Genomic DNA, 20,915 nt, shown 5'->3' on the forward strand with positions numbered 1-20,915 from the left:
TCCAAGAGTTGTCTAAGCCTCAAGGTGACACCATGATGCAATATCAAACATGAGTCTCTCCCAAAGGCAACAGACGGTAACAAAGTTCAGGTCCTTGGAAGATGCAAGGAGACAAATAACATCATGGACTAGGAAAGATGAAAAAGTTGGAGATGAACTGGAAACAATGCTAACCTCCTATTAATTTAAAAAAACGAAACGGGGGGGGGGGTGAGAAAGAGCTAACAGTCTTGCTGTACAGTATAAGCCACCAGTACAATTTAATGTCTACAAGAAGTTCCAGATGCATTAGTGATTCATTCATGCAGATTTGCTGCCACGCAGTGGCCATCCAAGTTATACCCTTAATGTTACTTAAAATAAAATAAATAAAAACCTGCAGGTTGCAAGCAGAGTCATTTTAGTTCTCTCCCTAAGCGAAACAGAATATGTTTGGAGTTTCTGTGAACAGTACATCAATGTGTAACATTTTAAGTAACGAAAAGTTAGCCAAGCAAAAATAAATAAAGAGAAACCACCATGGCTGCATGCCTAGCAACTAAGGAACAGCTTCAAATGCATGGTATACTATAAATGTAAAGGGACCCCTGACCATTAGGTCCAGTCATGACCGACTCTGGGGTTGCAGAGCTCATCTCGCTTTACTGACCGAGGGAGCCGGCGTACAGCTTCTGGGTCATGTGGCAAGCATGACTAAGCCGCTTCTGGTGAACCAGAGCAGCACACGGAAACGCCGTTTACCTTCCCGCTGAAGTGGTACCTATTTATCTACTTGCACTTTGACGTGCTTCCGAACTGCTAGGTTGGCAGGAGCAGGGACCGAGCAACGGGAACTCACCCCGTTGTGGGGATTCAAACCGCCGACCTTCTGATCGGCAAGTCCTAGGCCCTAGGTTTAACCCACAGCACCACCCGCGTCCCCTGCATGGTATACTACATCAGTATAAATGCCATGTTCATGAGTCCTGGTTTCAGAGCTTTTAGGATATAATGTGCTTTAAGGATTTAAAAGACAGAATCAGTACAGTGGTACCTCGGGTTACATACGCTTCAGATTACAGACTCTGATAACCCAGAAATAGTGCTTCAGGTTAAGAACTTTGCTTCAGGATAAGAACAGAAATCGTGCTCCGGCAGTGCAGCGGCAGCAGGAGGCCCCATTAGCTAAAGTGGTGCATCAGGTTAAGAACAGTTTCAGGTTAAGAATGGACCTCTGGAACGAATTAAGTACTTAACCCAAGGTACCACTGTACTCTGAATTGGGCAAACAGCTACAAAAGAAAAAGAGCCATGGGGAGAAACCAGGGTGGGTGGAAAATGACATGAATGAACAAGTTAAAAACACAAAGACTGAAGTTACAACACAAAACTTTTCCACACACACACACACACACACACACAATGATTCAGTCTTCTCAGCGTATTGACGGGAGAAAGCACATGTCTACGTTTTCCTTACCACACACATGATATAAGACAAGATGGCACCAGAAGAGCCAATAAGCGCGCCCACAATTGTTAGCAAGTTGTTGTTGAGCAGGAATCCTTCAGCACAGAGTGCCCAGCCAGAATAACTGTTCAGTACAGTAATGACGACGGGCATGTCTGCCCCACCTATGGCTGCTGTTAAAGTGACACCCTGTGGAATGGAAATAAAACCAATAAATGAAAAGCAGATTGGTGTATCACTTCTGCTCAAAACCATTCTGAATGATCTCCACAGCCCTTTCCTTTTCAAGTGTATCTAAATTATTCACCAAGACCATTGAAATACCATGCCAAGACCAAACCATTGTTTTTGTAACTGTTATGCAATTCTATATATATAATATATGAAGCAGCCTCCCTAAACCACTGGAATTTCACCCAACATTGCTTTCAAGTCTGACTTTACAAAAAGAACTGGACCAAACTCAAGAACTTTGTGCATCTTTAAGCCAGGGGTAAGCACACTTTTTCAGCAGGGGGCCGGTCCACTGGCCCTCAGACCTTGTGTGGGGCAGGACTATATTTTGGGGAAAAATATGAACGAATTCCTATGCCCCACAAATAACCCAGAGATGCATTTTAAATAAAAGGACACATTCTACTCATGTAAAAACACGCTGATTCCCAGACCATCTGCAGGCCGGATTTAGAAGACGATTTGGCAGGATCCAGCCCCCGGGCCTTAGTTTGCCTACCCATGCTTTAAGCCAACAAATGTTGTTTCAAAAAAAACAACAACAAAGGAATGGGTGGACAGCCTTTTGGGGGGGGGTCAAGGTCTGCATTCCCTCAGAGGTAATCTCCTGGGGGTCGCACATCACAGTGGGTGGGGGCAAAGCCCAAACAGAGTGGGTCCACTCCCTCCCTTCCCTGTTTCATTTCTCCCACCTTCACATCAAATTAGGTCAAGGAGAACAGGTGGCTAAACTGTGGAATAAAAAGATACCACACTGATTTCTTTGCATTGCTCTGTCTGGAAACTTTAGGGTTCTCCATACCCATACAACTAGCTGGTTTATAACCGCTACCTTACTTCAGCTTTGTAGGAGTTCAGCATGCCTAGTAACAAATGTGATTTTTCTGCATCAGAGTTTACAGTTTGGCATTTTCACTAGCACAGCATTCCAAATCACCCCCTTCAAATCCCATGCTCACCATGACAGCAGATAGAGCAGACACAGACCCTAGACAAGTCAGTCCAGTTGTGTAACTAGGATCGATCATGTAGGGAATCATTCCTCCCACACTTGCAGTGAGTAAGCCGGCATTCAGTAAGTGCCGGCCTGGTAAGAGGAGGGGGGCAGAATTCAGGATACCTGCAGTAAGTAAATAAGGAAGGAAGGAAGATCTTTCAATTTCTAGAATTGGCAGCTTTAGAAAATCAGCAGCTTTAGGAGGAGGCAGAAGCCCACAGACCCAATATCAAGTTCCTCTTCTATTTCCATCTGCTCTACACTACTTTTGGCCCAATATCAACTCCATCTTCCATGGGCAACATCAACAGGAATCAATAGGATTCCAGAAGCAATGAAATAGTAGTCCTGAAATGGATGTGGATAACATTGCTGAACTACAACTCCCATCAGCCCCAGCAAGCATGGCCAATGGCCAGGGGTGATGGGAGTTGCAGTTCAGAAACACCTAGAAGCCCAATGGTTCTCCAAACCTGGCCCATAACATCTTCCAATTATATACTTCAAACAATGAGCATAAGAAATGCTTTGATTGATCAAACCTATGGTCCATCTAGTACGGCATTCTGCTTCCAAGTATGGGCAGCTATGTGTCATGGAAAGTTCATAGGTGGGACATGAAGTAATAGCCACAGCCCACTGTACATCTCCCAGAAAACAAGATACACCGCAGGTAACCCTCATGTTAATTGCATGAAGGGGCCAAGAATGTGCCAATTTTTTAGACCCATCCCCCCAAATCTAAGGCTGCTCTCACCCCCTCCATTGCAATGTTGGGACATAATGTCTGAAGCAGGGTGGATCCCCTAAACACACAAGCTCTCTGCAAAACTTAAAGCCCAGATCACAGAGAAAATGTATTGTGTAGGGAGGCTCTGTGTATAAAGCAGGCTTTCCACTTCAGATGTTATGTCCCAGCAGATTATTATTCCAGGTTCCCATGAGAATCAGAAGCTGCTGTGTGGGTCAACCAAGAATTGCTGGACTGGCAACAACCAGGCCCTGATTCAGCAGCTGGTAAATCTCTACAACAGGGTTGGGGAACCTGTGCCTCCCCCCAAGATGTTGCCAGGCGCCAACTCCTATCTGTTCCAGAAAGCACAAACAATGGTCAGAAATGATGCGAGTTATTGTCCAACAACATCTGGAAGGTTGCAGGTTCCCCATCCCTGCCCTAGATGTCAGGAAGAATGGCTCTATCACAGCCATACATGTTAGCTTTCTATTTGCAAGTGAATCTCTTATATGTGAAAATGTATTCGATCAACTTGAGTCCACACCTGCAGTCTGATATGGATACAGGACAAAGGCTTACCACCTGAGCCAAAACCAAACCAAAGAGGAATGGCATGCACACATGCATACCAAAGAGTATGCAATCATGTGTACAAAGATGGATAGGATATGCCAAGGGACAGGAAGGGAAGGGAAAGGAAGAGAAGCCAATTTACCTTGGAGCTTTCCATAAGCGACGAGAGAGCCGCTGAAGGTTACACCTCCAATATATGTGCCAAGGTAAGCCACAATCTTGGTGAGGTTTGCAGCTGCATCAGTATCAAAGTGAGGATACTCAATCATGTACTCAGCAATGCAGGTGAGGACAGCAGCCAGGCCAACCAAGCTGTGGAAAGCAGCCACTAACTGAGGTAAATCCGAAATCTGGATACGTTTGGCAATTGTCAGACCTGTCAAGACAAAAGTAGTAAACCATCCGATGCTGTGGTGTGTAAAGAGGAAGCTGTCCCTCAATGCAGGAACGTCTAAGCTAGAGACAGCATGCACTACAATACAAAAGTTTCTTCAGCAATAGCACAAATGTGCAGTCTCTGGTTTGCATTTCAAGCCTAAAAATAAGAATAATATAGGAAGTGCTGGACACAACTGCAAGAAGGCCAGCAACAGCCAACATGGTCACATCCAGATGTTGGGCTGCAAGTCCCATCAGCCTCAGCCAGTGTGGCCAATTGTCAGGGATGGGAGCTGTAGTCCAACAACATCTGGAGGGCATCACACCTGATCTAAGCACCTATTATCCAAGAAACTAAGGAGCTTTCCCCCCCCCCAATTACTTTCTACTCCTGACTTCAAACACCTCTATGATTTCATAGACTCTGTCCTTTAATTCTAATGATGGCTCTTGCTTGTCTTGACAGAGCATATAAAGCATGTTGTTGGTTTGATCTGCCTACCTTCATCCAAATATCACTGCACGGTTCACAACATAAAAATACAAAATGAGAACACAAAATACATAATAAAATGGTAAAAACAAATTAATAACCCCCTCCCACAAGCACATTTAAAAGACTACACAACTTTTCAAAGGCCTAGTTGTAGAGAAATGTTTTCCCCTGGTGTCTAAGAAATATTTAATGAAGGCACCAGGCAAGTCTCCCTAGGGAGTGCATTCCACCAGTGGGGAGCCACCACAGAAAAGGCCTGTTCCCATGTTGCTGCCCTCTGGACCTCTTGTGGAAGAGGTGCATGAAGAAGGGCCTCAGATGATGACCACAGGGTCCAAGTCAGTTCATATGGGGAAAGAAGGTTCTTGATGTATTGTGGCCCTGAGCCATTTAAGGCTTTATAGGTCAAAACCAGCACTTTCAACTGGCTCCAAAAACTGACAGCTGGTGCAGTCAGGCCAGGATTAGTGTAATATGCTCAAAATGAGCTGAAGAACTATAAAGAAATATAAGAAACACATCTCAAAGTATTGTGAAGGTTGGCGCCAGCTCAAAGCATGAGGGGGTTCTAGTAGGCCCCATATCTTCTGCTGGTGGTGGGCCCTGCTGGACAACCAGAAACAGCCGCTGCCTAATGTGTACAGTAGTACCTCAGGTTAAGAACTTAATTCATTCTGGAGGTCTGTTCTTAACCTGAAACTGTTCTTAACCTGAGGAACCACTTCAGCTATTGGGGCCTCATGCTGCCACCGCGCCAATTCTGTTCTCATCCTTAAGCAAAGTTCTTAACCTGAGGTACTATTTCTGGGTTAGCGGAGTCTGTAACCTGAAGCGTCTGTAACCTGAAGCATCTGTAACCCAAGGTACCACTATAATCACAAAATTTACATCTCTTGCTCCCTCCCCCCTCTTTTGCCCATGGCCCCCACTCACCACTGTGGGCTGAAAATAGTTTTCCACCCTGCTTTATCTGCTAAAAAGAAAACAAGTTTCCCCACGTCTCTGAAGCATGAAGACACCTGACAGGGAAAAATGTCATCACCTGCACTAGGCTCAACTGCAAAAAAAAAGACACTGTCCTGCGTTCAGAGGTTTTCCTAAAACCAGGTGGTGTTTTAGCTCTGCACTCACCTATGGTGCCACCAAGAGCCATTGCGCCCGACATCTGCGCCAGCAGCTCAGGGGATGGTTTTAGGCCTCCGAGAGTAGCTGCCATGCCCCCAGCAACACCTATCATGCCCAAAGCATTGCCAAGCCGAGCTGTTCCTTGGGTGGAGAGGCCAGCCAGAGCACCGACACAGCACAAGCCTGAACCCAGGTAGATCATCTTAAGAAGTGAAAATAATAAATAATAATAATAATAAGAGTTTTTGAAAAAACATATAAAGGACCTGCAATTGCTAGACACCGTACCCCCAAAAAATAGAGGGTGAGAGGGTACTACAGGCCTCATCCACAGACTTCAAATCCAAAGACATACTCGGAAGGAGAGTAAAAGGAGAGTAAACCAAGACTGTTTGTGTATACCAAACAGAACCAGGAATGCTGTATGCCAAAGCACCTAATTTCCTGCAAAGAATGATATATTGCACTCACTGCAATTATATGGAACAACTGCCGGATTACTAAATACGTTGACACAACTGGGGCATTCTGGCACGAGCTGCAATGAATTTGGTTGGGGAACGGCATTCTTCACTGTGCCAAGTATAAGAACAGATCTTATCTCCCTTGAAGTCCTCCGGCTCTTGCTTTGGGCTGGGAGCCTCAGAGAAGGCAGAAGAAATGCACGTTTTTCCAGCTTGCTTCTGCCTCTCTCCGAAGCCAAGTGACAAATATCCACTTTGCAAGCTAAAGAATTCTTAGGAGGACTTGGTGGAGACAGAAAGTCCTGACTGCCTACTAAGCCAAACCAATAAAGGTAAAGGTAAAGGGGCCCCTGACATTAGGTCCAGTCGTGACCAACTCTGGGGTTGCAGCACTCATCTCGCTTTATTGGCCGAGGGAGCCGGCATACAGCTTCCGGGTCATGTGGCCAGCATGACTAAGCAGCTTCTGGTGAACCAGAGCAGCGCACGGAAACACCGTTTACCTCCCCGCCGGAGTGGTACCTATTTATCTACTTGCACTTTGACGTGCTTTCAAACTGCTAGGTTGACAGGAGCAGGGACCGAGCAACGGGAGCTCACCCCGTCGTGGGGATTCGAACCAATATGTGGGTCCTATTCTTTACTTAGAATGGGGGTTTAAGAACCCTCATCTTCTCTGCATTAGCAATTTGTTTGCATTATCATGTGCCATTCCCAAAGGTTCTGCAGTGTTTTTACCACAGAAGAATTGGGGCAAGCTGCAGCCAAAAAATTGGGGGGGCGGGAGGGATGACTCTCTTAGGTAGATAGAATTCAGTCTCACACAGCATGCATTTAAAGCACACACATGCAGAAATAATCTTGGGAACTGTAGTTTACACCTCTCAAAGAGATACAATTCTCAGCACCATTTAAAAACTACAGTTCCTCGATGCTGATTGGGGCAGGAGGGGTGTGCGTGCAGTCTGTAATATGCCCCCGAAAACTGCCAATTTACATTTTCTGTATGCACTGAAAGAAAATGGTACCCTGGGTCCCCAAGAGATCTTCTTACCTGTTCAATGTTATACCCGCTATGGAGAGCTGCTGCATATCCTCCTATAAAAGTGCCAGCAGGCAACAGGTACAAGTAATTGTATTCAGGGGGATCAGTGGGGCGCTTGAACATATCCAGCATCCTCTGTGTGACTAGGAAACCACCTTTCCCATAAAGAAAAGAAAAGAATATTTAGATTTCAAAACCAGCATAATGGTATTATTGAGTGCTAGGAAAATGGGCAATTGTTCTGAAGTTTAAGCCTCTGTTTAATAATAGACTCTCAGCCTCTCCTAGGGTGCTGGCGTAGACTGGCTGGATGCAGAGGAGTGGGGAGAGGCACCAGCTGAGGAACTCCCCCCCCCCCCCAGGGAAGACGGCTCAGAGCCCAGGGATTGGTGGTGGGATGATGATGAGTGATCAGAGAGGGAAGAAGGGACAGACTGGGAGGAGGAGGGTTGAGGTGTCGGAAGGTGAGGAGGCAACAGGCTTGAGTGAGCAGGAAGAGTCTGCAGCAGAGGGCAGACCAGACTCAGAGGCAGGAGCGGGCACAGGGGACAGAGGCCAGCTGCTGAAGAATCCAGGGAGTCTCCCCTCTTGCTGTGACCAGCTTCCCTCAACCTCTGTTCACCCAGAACACAGAGAGAAAGGGCAGAGGAGAGATTGGTTGTGCGCAGACACAGTCTACAACTGCTTGGGGAAAACCCTGGAGAGGAGGGGTCAGGCAGCTGTGGGAAGGCGGGGACCTTCAGTCCTCATAACTGCTGCATTGGGGCAAGACATACTGGGAAGAGTTGCTGGGATCACAAGGCCTGAGCTGTTTTGGTCTCTTGAGTGAAGAGCTAACTTCAACGGCACTGTGTTTTTTATTACTGACCTACGCTTGACTGTGGTTCCTGACAGGTTCGTCCTCATGCTATTGTGAATTATTATATGATGCATGCAAGAGGGGGAGGCTGAAACCAGAACCAGAACAAATGTTTAGCTATTACTGACTGGGGCATGGTCCATGTGAGTGGCATGGTATCAACACATGCCAAAACCAGAGGTCCAAGAGGACCCCAGTGCATATCTGTTGGATCAGGAGAGAAATACAGTGCTGCTGATAGCTTGTGGATAAACAGCAGAGCAAGCCAGGCCTGGAATGGAAAGGTGATAGCTCAGTGGCAGAGCATCTGCTTTGCATGCAGAAGGTCCTAGGTTCAATCCCCATCAGGTATGGCTGGGAGAAACTCCTACCTGAAACCTTCGAGATCTGCTGCCAATCAGTGTAGACAATGCTGAGCTACAGTGGTCTGGCTCAGGCTAAGGCAGTTCATAGAAAAGCTCTCCAACACTGGCAAAGTCATCCTCATCATGGCCTTAGCTCACTGAGGAAGTTGCTTATACCATACCGAGTTATACCCATTGGTCCATTTAGCTCAGTATTGTCTACATGGACGGTCAGTGGCTCTCCAGAGTTTCAGACAGGAAGCCTCTCCCAGCCCTACCTGGAGATATCAGTGACTGAACCTAAGACCTGCATGAAAGGCAAACATGTAAGGCAAACATTCTGCCCCTGAGCTATATGGTCCTTGCTCTATAATGGTGACATTAGGACCAGTGATGGATCTTGTTGCCACTGCATAAGCTTAAGGACTCAGGTTTCTCATGAACAAATAACTAGAGGTCAGAAACGTATTTCACTGGTTTCTCTCAATTTGGATACACAAGCATACCATACCTCTTGGCCACCGCAATTTGTGACATCACTGTTTTGGTTCAACATTCCTAAAGGCAATAAGCAAGAAAGCCAAAAGATAGTCCATACCTGCAATGTTGATAGAGGACACAAAAGCAGCAAGAACAGCAAGGCTTTGAGGTACATTATCAGGGAGATATTGTCCCCCCATCAGTGCCAATCCACCAACAGCTGTCAACCCTGTGGGGTGGAAAACAGCAGTTAAGTTCCTGTACAATAGGGGGAACTGATGCCAGTTGTTATATATGCCTCCTATTCAAGAATTGACAAACACCAACAGAGATTGTTGTGCTAGTGATCCTGTTTACAATGCTCTTGTTCTGGTTTCTAACATTCCTTCTACTGTGCATTAACTGTTGCCTTATGGAACTGTGAGTTTTTGACTGATAGACTGCACTAAATTTCATTCACACCAGTAGGTTTGGTGTGACACAGCAGCGAATATCATTGAACATTTCACCACCACCCAGAAACAAACCCTTTAGTGTTTATGTGTACTTCTTTGCATCCATGAGTCACCCATGAAAATGGTGGGAAAGGACTGTATGCCATAATTTTCCAGGTTAGCGGGGTTGCAAATGGGTCTTTTTCCTGGAAGCAGTTAACATAGAAATGAGAGCTAAATTTTCACTAGATTTCCACAAGTGTATTTCATATTATGTGAAAGATCACACAGAACACAAAAATTATCAGGGAAAATGGAATAAGGTGCTGTCTGAATGTGTCTTAACTAGATAATACAGTACTTTCAAATCTGCATTGGACTACCCTGCCAAATGTACACTTAATGTCACCAGCAATACAGCTAGAAACTACCTACCAAATTATGACAGTGGTAAGTATCTAGATAAGGGCAGGAAACTGGATTTGGCCAGATAGTTATCTCATCAATCACCTGATGCAGAGCACTTTGCAAAAGTGTTCAGCACTTTGAAGGGGACTCTGCAAGACCCTTTTGGCTAAGCCAGGGCTTTATATGGCTGATGTTGCAAACGTTAGCCCATTCTTGGGTGACAAGAGAACTAAAACATAATTAATTCCATTTGATTATATTGCATTTTGTTAATCACTGTGTAAAAGCTGGCTCCACTGTGCATAAACCTACCAATTTCCAGGCAGAATGTACATGTGATGAAATAGACTCTAGGACTCTAGTCTGTAATACCTTGCGTCCCAACAATACTTTTAGTTGGCTTATTTTTTGGTAACCATACCTAAAACCCACATTTTAGGCTTGTGAACACATTATGTGACAGCAACGTTTACCCCACAAAGAGGGAGCTGCAACCCATCCTCTGGCTGTCAGTTGAGGGCACCTATATGACACACATTTCCAGATACAGGTATGTTTGGTGTCATTTACACTTTTAAGTGACAAATCACCCCTCAGAGAAATGTCAGGGTCAAAACAAAAAAAAAGCAGTCATTTGTATTACCTGAGATGGCGTTCGTCACAGACATGAGTGGCGAGTGGAGTGCAGGAGTCACACCCCACACCGTGTGGTACCCAACAATCCCAGCCAAGCCAAATGTTGTCACCATCTGAGTGAAAGCTGAATTTGGAGCGGCAACACCCAATCCGAGCAAGGTACTGAGTCCTGCAAGACAAGAGAGCATTAAGTCCTGCAATGAATGAAAACATATGGTAGATTTCATGCTAAGTTTTAAACACTGACAAAATACAGCCTCCCTTTGTTTCTACAGTTGTGTTCATTTATTAAATTTGTATCCCACACATTCCTCCAAAGGAGTCCAAGGTGGCTAAGACAGCTAGTCCTACAAAGATGGCAAAGTCATTCATTTTTCTCAAAGTAATTTTTCTAGCATTTTCAGGCTGCCTAAATAGCACATGATCCATGGGAAGTACTAGCAAAGCTAGACCTTGCTTCTGATATTTTATGGCAATGTACATTTCATCTCTCTCCTTCTCCCGCTTAAAGGCCCAGAATGGATTAAACAGCATGATGGTTCGGAAAGCTCTATATGTATGCACATACACACACACACACACACAAAGTTAGTTATTCTACCTCCACCAATTCTGGCAGTGGCAAAAAAATAAGAGTGCTGGGGTGAGCAGAGCCCATTTACCCAATAGGGATGTAAATCATTCACACACGCCAAGTCACAGAATTGATCATTTGAATGGAGTGGGGACAATAATGCCTCCCCTTCTTCTCAGCTCACTGTATGGATCAACTGAAGATGGGGGCTGCAGGAATGCAAGCCACAGTTGATATGCATATGCACATGCACATACACATACACACACACCTGAGAGGATTCGCCAAGGGTGAATGACCTGAGTGGAAGAGGGAAGAATAGCTACCTGGCTCCCTATAATTTGACAGCAAGATCCATCTTTACTTCTAGACATTATTAGGCCCTGGGACATCTTTGGATTCAGGTTCCACAGAGTGGCCAGAGTACGGCAGCTGCTTTCTCACCTGCTGTGTATGCAGAGGCAGTCGTCATTGTTTTCCTGAAGGGTGTAATGGTGGCTGCTTTTTCTGCTTCCAGCTCTGCCACAGTCTTCTGCTTCACAGGCGCTGCCTGAGGAATGTTCTTGGGAGGTGGTGCTGGAAAAATCACTTTTCCGTCCTGAGAAAAAGCAGTTGTGGTTTTATCCAACGGATCAGAGAATTTGCAATCTCCTGGGCTAAAGTGGACCCCCCCCCCACTGCCCAGAGACATGATTTAGCCTGCCAGTTCTTAAATCCAGAGGCAAAAGGAGTAAGAGGTGTCTGTGACTATGGGATTTGCAGCACTCTTCCGGGAAGTGTCAACAAAGGTATGGACCTACGATCCTTTCCTGCCTTGACAAAGTGGTTCTCAAGCAAATCTTATCTGCTGATTGGTGTGTGTGCATATTATACTGGCAAGGAGCTATGCACAAGCATTTTTAACAAACAACAATTAACAATTAACAAAGGAATAGCCAGATATCATATCTGGATAACATTGTGTGCACCTGAATGCACTGTTTAGTTCCATTCAACATGCTTGGTTCATTTGAAGCCAAAAAAGGCTAAACTGATGGATGTACCCCCAGGATTAAGTAATGCATGTATAATGCAGTTGAACACAAATAATACTACCCTCCTTGCACATTGATGACAGATTATCCAGGGGAATTTCAAAACATTCAAAACATACAGGTGCTTCAATTCAGGTTGTAGAAGAGAAAAAAGAAAAACAGGCTGAGGCTTGGACTCCCAATTTAAAAAATAACATAGATTAGCTTACCTTCATTACCACTGTTCCTCTTACAACATGGTCCAGGGTACCATAGTCAAATTCATCCTTTATGTCAAGGAAGAACTTCTCCTTGTCCGGGCTGATGGCCTTCAGGAGCTTGGTGATGTTATTGGAATATAACGTGCTGGCTTGGGTGGCCATTCTGCTGGGAAGGTCCGTATAACCTATGTGTGTAATTCCCTGGAGATACCAAAAATATGGCTTCATGAATAAGCAAGCTGAGGCACAACTCCTGAAGTCAAAGTTAGGGGGGGGGAACCATTCCTAGACATCAGCATCTAAGAACATGGTACTAAATGTTGATTTTGCCAAACGAATAGGAAGGGTCACAGCTCAATGGTATACCATTTGCTTTGCATACAATAGGTCCTAGGGGTCATCTCAAGGTACGGCTGGGAATGTCCCATCAGAAACCCCGGAGAGCTGCTGCCAGTCAGTGTAGACAAGACTGGCATGTGTGGGTGGGGCCCTGACTTACTCCACTTACAAAGGCTGCTGCTGAAAGCAGCTACTAAGAATATCTGGTGGCTATTAAGAAACCAGTACCTTGTGAATATAGAGTTCTCCTGGCTTTGTAGTTTCAATGTTTCCCCCAGCTTCAGCAGCTAGGTCTACAACAACTGAGCCTTCCTTCATCAATTCAATCATATCTTTCCGAAAGAGGATTGGAGCTTTTTTACCTGGGGGGGAAAGTAGGAAAGCACTGTATCAAGTACACCAAATAAGGAAGAACCAGTGATCACATTTTCCTCTAAAGCAGCAGTTCTCAACCTGTGGGTCCCCAGATGTTGTTGGACTACAACTCCCATCATTCCTGAGCTCTGGCCTTGCTAGCTAGGGGTGATGGGAGTTGTAGTTCAACAACATCTGGGGACCCACAGGTTGAGAAAGGGTGCTCTAAAGGAAGAAATGATTTCTCTTAATTTTCCCCTTGATTTGCATGTAATTCAGTAAACATAGTATTTTAGTTGCATGCATGCATTTCCATACGCAACAATCTGATTCACTTCCAGATTATCCCAGATTCAATGGGAGCAAGATACATCCCTAGATAGGAAGAAGCCCTCTCCTCCACTAAGACGCTACCAAAAACATCATGGGAAGTTGAAGAGTGGCCAACCTCATGGGAGGCTTGGTGCTGAGTATTCCAAATTGTATCCCAAACGAGACAGCAGTAAAGTGTTATGGGCAGAAATGTACTGTACAGTGGTACCTCGGGTTACAGATGTTTCAGGTTACATACACTTCAGGTTACAGACTCTGCTAACCCAGAAATAGTACCTCAGGTTAAGAGCTTCAGGACGAGAACAGAAATCGTGCTCCTGCGGCGCGGCGGCAGCAGGAGACTCCATTAGCTAAAGTGGTGCTTCAGGTTAAGAACAGTTTCAGGTTAAGAACAGACCTCCGGAACAAATTAAGTACTTAACCCGAGGTACCACTGTAATGGGAAGAAACCTAGCAGTCTTGCACACAAACTCAGCTCTGAGGTGGTGACTACTTTCAGCTGGAAGGTCAGCAGAAGTTAGTATCAATGGCAGATTTATTCATGTCTTTTGCAGGGCTAACATCTTGGGCTCCAAATGGCACGAAGCAAAAGCAAGAACAATGCCAACTAACCGACAGCTTGCATTTGGACCACCGTGTGCAGAGAGAGGGAGAGGTTGAAAACTTCCCTCGCAGTCATGATCCTGACGAAAATCACTCTCTCCTGCACTGCTAATAGCCTTCAGAAAAGACCACCCAATATTGAATGAACCTTAACACCTTCACCATGAGCTAAACACCAACACAATGAAGAAGCAATTTTGGCAAGATCATGGCTGGGGAGGGAAGGATTCAATCTCCCCTCTCTATGCATTGTGGTCCCAATAAAAATCATTGTGTGCACATGTGCCTATTATCAAAGTTTTTAAAAACATGATGTACTAGCCAGTGACGAATTTCGAGTCATGTGCTGTTTTGACGCCAAGTCAGAACAAATATCTTTGCAAATCTGCTTAAGTAAACACATTATTTTCATTTCAACAGGAAAAGGGCTGCCTGCTCCACAGGACACCTACCGGGAATGAGAGCTGTCGTGATGATAATGTCAACATCTTGGCACTGTTTTGCAAAGAGTTTCATCTCGGCTTCAATGAACTCTTTAGACATCTCTTTTGCATAGCCTCCCTGCCCTTCCCCAGATTCTTTTATGTCAACCTCCAAAGGCTCCGCACCTAGTGATTTGAACTGCTCCAATGCTGCAGCTCTGTATATTTGAAGAGAAAAATAAGCTATTAACAGGAAAGTTGGGGAGAAACGAAAGGACAGCGTTAGCAAAGGCTCCACCCAGGAAGGGCTTTTTACTGGGTCAAATAGGCCCACAGGGGTGGTCTAGATGGACCAAAGCCCAGCTTTTTAAGGGAATTTCCTATGTTTCTCTGGGACCCCACATATGACATGCTGGCCCAAACTCCTTGGCAGAATAAAGGTAAAGGGACCCCTGACCATTAGGTCCAGTCATGACCGACTCTGGGGTTGCGGCGCTTATCTCACTTTATTGGCCGAGGGAGCCAGCGTACAGCATGACTAAGCCACTTCTGGCGAACCAGAGCAGCGCACGGAAACGCCGTTTACCTTCCCGCCAGAGTGGTACCTATTTATCTACTTGCACTTTGACATGCTTTCAAACTGCTAGGTTGGCAGGAGCAGGGACCAAGCAACGGGAGCTCACCCCGTCGCGGGGATTCGAACCGCTGACCTTCTGATCGGCAAGTCCTAGGCTCTGTCGTTTAACTCACAGCGCCACCCACGTCCCCTCCTTGGCAGAATAGATGGATACAAATGAAATAGTAAGGCCGCTAGCAATAATTTACAATGGGTATGCACATACCTGGTATCAAACCCACGAACCACAGCTCCCATTGATTTAGCTGCTCCTGCAGATGCTAAGCCTGCGACTCCACCACCAATGATCAGAACCTGCGTCCGCAAAACACAGTGCAGTTAAGTCACAAATCAACTGGCATTGGTTCAGTGTCAATGAATATGGAATGAAAATGGTTTCCTGAGCCTGAATATTTTACAAGCAAGTTCAAGCAGAACCCAGCTTCTTCAGTCAAAGCAGTCAGCCAGTCAACGGAATAATATTTCAATCAAAAGGACCCTTTGCAACTTCCCAGCCATCAGGTAGCTATTTTGTAAACAAGAGGAACTACTCCTAGGCACAATTGTGAGTTTTCCCTCTGATGGGATATCTGGTCACCTGTGCACATTCGGGAAGCTGGGAAAGGAGCAAACATGGGAGTATTCCAAATATCCACACTAAATGTGACTGTGCACATATCTCAGTTCTTTGGTCTCATTCTCACAATCCCTATTTCAGGTCTTAAAACCCAGTTCAGACATAGCCATATTCTGAAAGTGTTAAGAAGTCTCATTAGGTTAAGAGTACAAAACTCAGTTTGGCTGTTCTGTTGACAGTCCAAACAGAAAAAGTGTTTTATCCTTCTGGTTTATTACACAAGAAAGATTTTCTGCTTGTCAAGGACACCAAACTGACCCCTTCCTTGCCATGGGGCCTCCTAGTCTTTGCTCTCTCACTCTGGGACATTCTTCTTGTCCTCTGCAGAAATGAACACATTGCTCACATTTCAGTGTGACTTCTCTGACTTCTCTGACACATCCTTGGGACCAAGAGGATTAACATCTTCTACATCTGGTTAATACTCCACACTCCCAAACTTTTGTTCTGGCTTCCCACAATCCCCCAATGCCAAGATATAGCTAAACTAGCTCGGCACTAATCTAATCTGTATTATCCCTTGCATCTTTCTAAACAGTGCAACAGTATTTGGGAAAAGAGCAGCCAGGGCTTCTTTCGGGGTAGATTTAGAAAACCAAAAGCTGCACAGTAACCATGCACCATCTGTAAGCAGCTGGAGGAAGACAATAGCTAAATCCAGTGCAGCTTCTCCTTGGGAATGTGAGGGAGCAGCAGGGTGATAGCACTAAACTTAAATCAGGGACTACCACCTTTCCATTAAGTACATAAGCAGCACAGTAAGCAGGATTGCATGCATATCCCACAGTTCCTTGGAACCAGGCATTATTTGCATTCAACATCTGGCAAATCTGAAGGCCTAACAATCACGTCAGGCAATTGCCATTATTATTACTTATAATTAATTGTTAATAGTAAACTAAAGTGAAGTTTTTAGCAGGACCACAGCTCACGAGGAAGGAAAATTCTAGCCTTCTCTCTCCAGCCACAATTTCCATGGAAATCACACACAATTAGTAACAGGGGATAAAGATTCCACTGACATTCCACTGATTCCCTCTCACTAATTACAGTGCAGGACGGTGAATCTTCTTCTATGCATGCAGACTAATGAAAACATATGCAAGAATACTTAATTTGCATAAATTAAGAGACCACAGAGCTTTCCCCACTAAAAAATCTGATTTGGTTAGCGCAGAATAAACGCAGTCTGGTCAGTAAGCTTCCAAGCGATTACTACATTGCTCCTGGAGAGCCGAATTTAATCCTCTTGCCAGAGCAGTATCTGGTGCAGTATTTTGTACAGAAATACTCCAGGAACAAAATAAAGCACATATTACTTGCCCTTTGATATACTCTAATATTTTCTCCACCCTTATATTGTTTTATTTATCAAAATTGATATAGTCCTTGATTCTAATGAAACCTAGAATTAATATTAAAATTATATTTTAAAAAGTTTAATTATTTAAACCATCTAAATGATAATTAAAATGAACAGCAGAAAAAAGTTATTAAAACACACCAACATGTCAGGTTTGGGGCTTTCCCACTTTTAAAGGGGAAAGTGGCAAATCACACACACAAATATCTGTGTATTGAACTATGTGTGTATTTTGTACTTTAGGATCTGCACACAACACTTTGTACTAGTTACAGGTAGGTAGCCGTGTTGGTCTGCCATAGTCAAAACAAAATAAAAAAATTCCTTCCAGTAGCACCTTAAAGACCAACTAAGTTAGTTCTTGGTATGAGCTTTCGTGTGCATGCACACTTCTTCAGATACATGCACACGAAAGCTCATACCAAGAACTAACTTAGTTGGTCTTTAAGGTGCTACTGGAAGGAATTTTTTTATTTTATTTTAACACTTTGTACTGTACTTGTTACAACAGCACTAGACTCAGTACAGATCTTTGGACTTTATTTTACAAGCCTGTAACAAAAAGGGGGCCCGTAAAAACAAAAATTAAACCTAGAATTCTAGACATCAAGCAAAGTATTGTTCTTTAGGTTGTAGTCTAGATAAAAAGCACAGCATCTCTTTAACCAAAAATGCAATTCATAAGACACATCACGCTACGTATGAAGACCTTGTATTCCAGCAACAGCAAGCCAATTTTTATATTAAATGTCTACAATTTGAACATCTTAAACTTTGAAGGATGCCAATTCATAAGCCATTCAGCCTCAGCTGCATCCAAACAAATGCCTACTAACAGCAAAAGAAGCTATATTTGGCTCACTGAGAGATGCTAAATAAAGGGGGGGGGGAGGTAGTCATCCTATGAAACAAAATTCCAACCAGTATCTATTGCAGTTGAAATGCAAAGTCACGTCACATTTCTATCACCTGATGATTGTGCCTGCAAATAACAGCACTTGCACTTATTTCATTACCTACCTTTGCTGGAGGGACTTTGCCAGCTGCCGTGATCTGACCCGTAAAAAAACGACCAAAGTGATTGGCTGCCAACACAACTGCCTTATAGCTGTCAGAAATAAAAGAGAACACAAGCATCCGTATCATTTCCCAACCTTACATTTATTTTATTTATTTAGAAGAGGGTATTGTTGTTTATTATAAGATGGTACAAATAGCAGAGGTATTTACTGGACAAATTTGCTTGTCCAAAACATAGCCTTCTCATTTCCTCATTCCTAAGGAGATGCGCAAGCTGTTGATGGCAACCTCCCTCTGATCTGGCCCGTGCTCTTTGGGCTTTACAAAGTTTGGGTCAAATTTGCAGGAGCTTAAAAACTCCTTTCTATGTGCAAGTATTCACCCCCGGTATTCAGATTCTTCACCTGCAAGTAATTCCTTCCTAATTCCTTTCCCAACTAATGGATCCTTGCCCTCAGTAATAAGAGGGAACCTAGTGGGCTTCAGATTCCTATACATTATTTGAACCCAAATAGATACCAGTTCTTAAATATTTTCCAAACCGGATAGCTTGGCTATCTGCCTTGACTACACCTCCAGGCATATCTCCACAACTGGACATAATCGCTTATCCAAGGGATAGACAACATGGTGCCCTCACCATATTGCAGACCACAACTTCCATCAGCCGCAGCCAGCATGCCAGTGATGGTAGAAGCTATGGTCCACAAGGTGTGGAGAGCACCACACTGGCTGCCCTTGTTCACAAACGAAAACAAACCTTTGTTTGGGATATGAATCCCAACCAAAACCCAACTGCTCATTGATGTAATCACCACAGCTGGTTAAAACACTGTGTTTTCATACCCAGCGATGTTGGCCATGGAGCTGAGAGCATCATATCCTTGAGCAATGGTCACGCGAGGGACCTGATCCATAGCCAAGACAGTGGTTCTTCTTTCTGACAGTTTGTTCAGGAGGTCTGGGTTTTGAGCTGGGTAGATAAAACTGATTAGGGTACCGGATGACTTAAAGAGATCTGTCTCGTGCATGCCAAGAGCTGGATTCAACATAGGAGCTCTCACCTGAAATTGAGAATGCGCAAAAATTAATAAAATTAATAAAGCATCACTTAGCATTTTCATAGTGCTAAAGACTGTTCAATATGCTTCTCGGGAATCCTCCTAATAATCCTAAACACCTGCATATAAAGAAGGGCAGTTTTCATTCCAATGTTGCAAAGGAACTGGTGTTAAAATAGGTAACGTTCAAACCATTTACAGGTACATTGACATTGCTTTTAAGTGCAAACAGTAGGTGTAGGAGACTGATGTAGCTCGGACCCTTGGCAGTAGTGTAAGTGATCTTCAACACTTTGCCCCCTCCAGCTGCAGTCTCAGTCCAGATGAGGGGTCCAACATCTGCTATTTGCATTAGGGAAACAGTAACTGGAAGCTTTCCTTCCCATTCCAGATTGGGACTGTGGCAGAAGGCAAATTGTTATACCCTCAATTGCACCTGCCAGGGCCCAAATCTACACCAGAATTTCATCTCTGGGAGCACGTGGGTTGCCTCACAATACCTTCTGAGTTAATAGCCCTGGGAAGATTTTGAAACGAGGAGTCATGGTTCCGAGCTCAGCCTAACAGCCACTGCAGCACTACAGCTCTCAAATACAGTATCTCAGCAATCCTCAAATAGCTCTGTGGTGCAGGCTAATATTTTTATTTTTTATTTTTTATTTTTTGTTTGTTTGTTTTTGTTTTACAGAAGTATGTGTAATGTCTCTCGTATTTTTTCCATGTAACATTTTTACAAATCAGTTTCATTTGTTGAGACATTAGGAAGAAAAGGGGTGGAGGGGGGGAAGATGGGTGGGGTCGGGTAATTATTATCATTATTATGGTAACAAGGGAAGAATGCATTGAGGGTGAGATATAGTAAGGCCAATTCTGCGTTCCAAGTCTGAAGCAAGATTTAAACCAAGAACATCTCAATTGCCAGCTGATGTGCTTTCATTACTGCAACATGAGGTGAATAAGCTGCTGTGAACAAAATTTATAATTCCATATGTTTCTAGGCAGACCATGGCTCAGCAGTGAAGCACATGCTTTGGAAGCAAAAGGTTCCCCTTTTCAAACTCTGAAATCCCTAGAATGGCAAAGAAACAATCTTGCCTGAAATGTTAGAAAGCCACTCCCAAGTCAGTGTAGAGATAATGTTGACCTATGGTCTGATTTTGTATAAGGCAGCTCCTGATGCATTTCGAAATGTTTAGACTACAGGAGCCAAGACTTAGCACATCATTGCCATTCAAGAGCAGCTGCAGGAATGGACTTTGCTCAATCGATAACGTGCCTTGTGATAAGTGCATTTGGACTGCAAGGACTGAGGTTTCCTTTCTGTTTGAGGATTTGCTCACACATGTTTTAGAAATATCATGGCAGGGAAATCCCATTCCTCACATTTATAGTGTTTTTAAAAAAAACACTATCCCTGCAGGCTGATTAAAGATCACCGATGCAGCCAGCAGAGGAAACTTAATTTTTTTTTAATATGGCAACTGTGGCTCATGATCACAATATATCGAAGCACATACAAAATAAAAAATATGCAATCAATATTTTGAGAAAGCTCTCACCCACACACCATCTGTTGAATACATCTGGAGAGTTAGGATAGACGCATGAGCTGTGGTTGCCAAACGGGGGAAGGAATTAACTTATCTTCCTAGCATCTAGTTGCATGGAAATTCTACAGACAGTGCAAGTGACTTATGCAA

At 44.1% G+C, this 20,915-nt stretch overlaps 1 protein-coding gene across 3 annotated transcripts in view; it reads right to left on the reverse strand.

Annotated features, from left to right (window-relative positions):
* Positions 1–20,915, reverse strand: part of NNT (nicotinamide nucleotide transhydrogenase) — a 53,861-nt gene that overhangs the window by 17,314 nt on the left and 15,632 nt on the right. For all 3 annotated transcript variants that reach the window (XM_079994751.1, XM_079994752.1, XM_079994753.1), the window contains exons 4-17: positions 19,001–19,218; positions 18,155–18,242; positions 15,361–15,449; positions 14,549–14,736; positions 13,035–13,168; positions 12,477–12,668; positions 11,678–11,831; positions 10,667–10,828; positions 9,300–9,410; positions 7,508–7,653; positions 5,996–6,191; positions 4,133–4,366; positions 2,644–2,804; positions 1,460–1,639 (exon numbers count right to left, since the gene is read on the reverse strand). In XM_079994751.1, coding sequence (XP_079850877.1) covers positions 1,460–1,639; positions 2,644–2,804; positions 4,133–4,366; positions 5,996–6,191; positions 7,508–7,653; positions 9,300–9,410; positions 10,667–10,828; positions 11,678–11,831; positions 12,477–12,668; positions 13,035–13,168; positions 14,549–14,736; positions 15,361–15,449; positions 18,155–18,242; positions 19,001–19,218 — 2,253 coding nt within the window. The remainder of the gene's footprint in view (positions 1–1,459; positions 1,640–2,643; positions 2,805–4,132; positions 4,367–5,995; positions 6,192–7,507; positions 7,654–9,299; positions 9,411–10,666; positions 10,829–11,677; positions 11,832–12,476; positions 12,669–13,034; positions 13,169–14,548; positions 14,737–15,360; positions 15,450–18,154; positions 18,243–19,000; positions 19,219–20,915) is intronic.

Source organism: Podarcis cretensis (assembly GCF_951804945.1).
Source record: "Podarcis cretensis genome assembly, chromosome: 11".
Taxonomy (NCBI): Eukaryota; Metazoa; Chordata; class Lepidosauria; order Squamata; family Lacertidae; genus Podarcis; species Podarcis cretensis.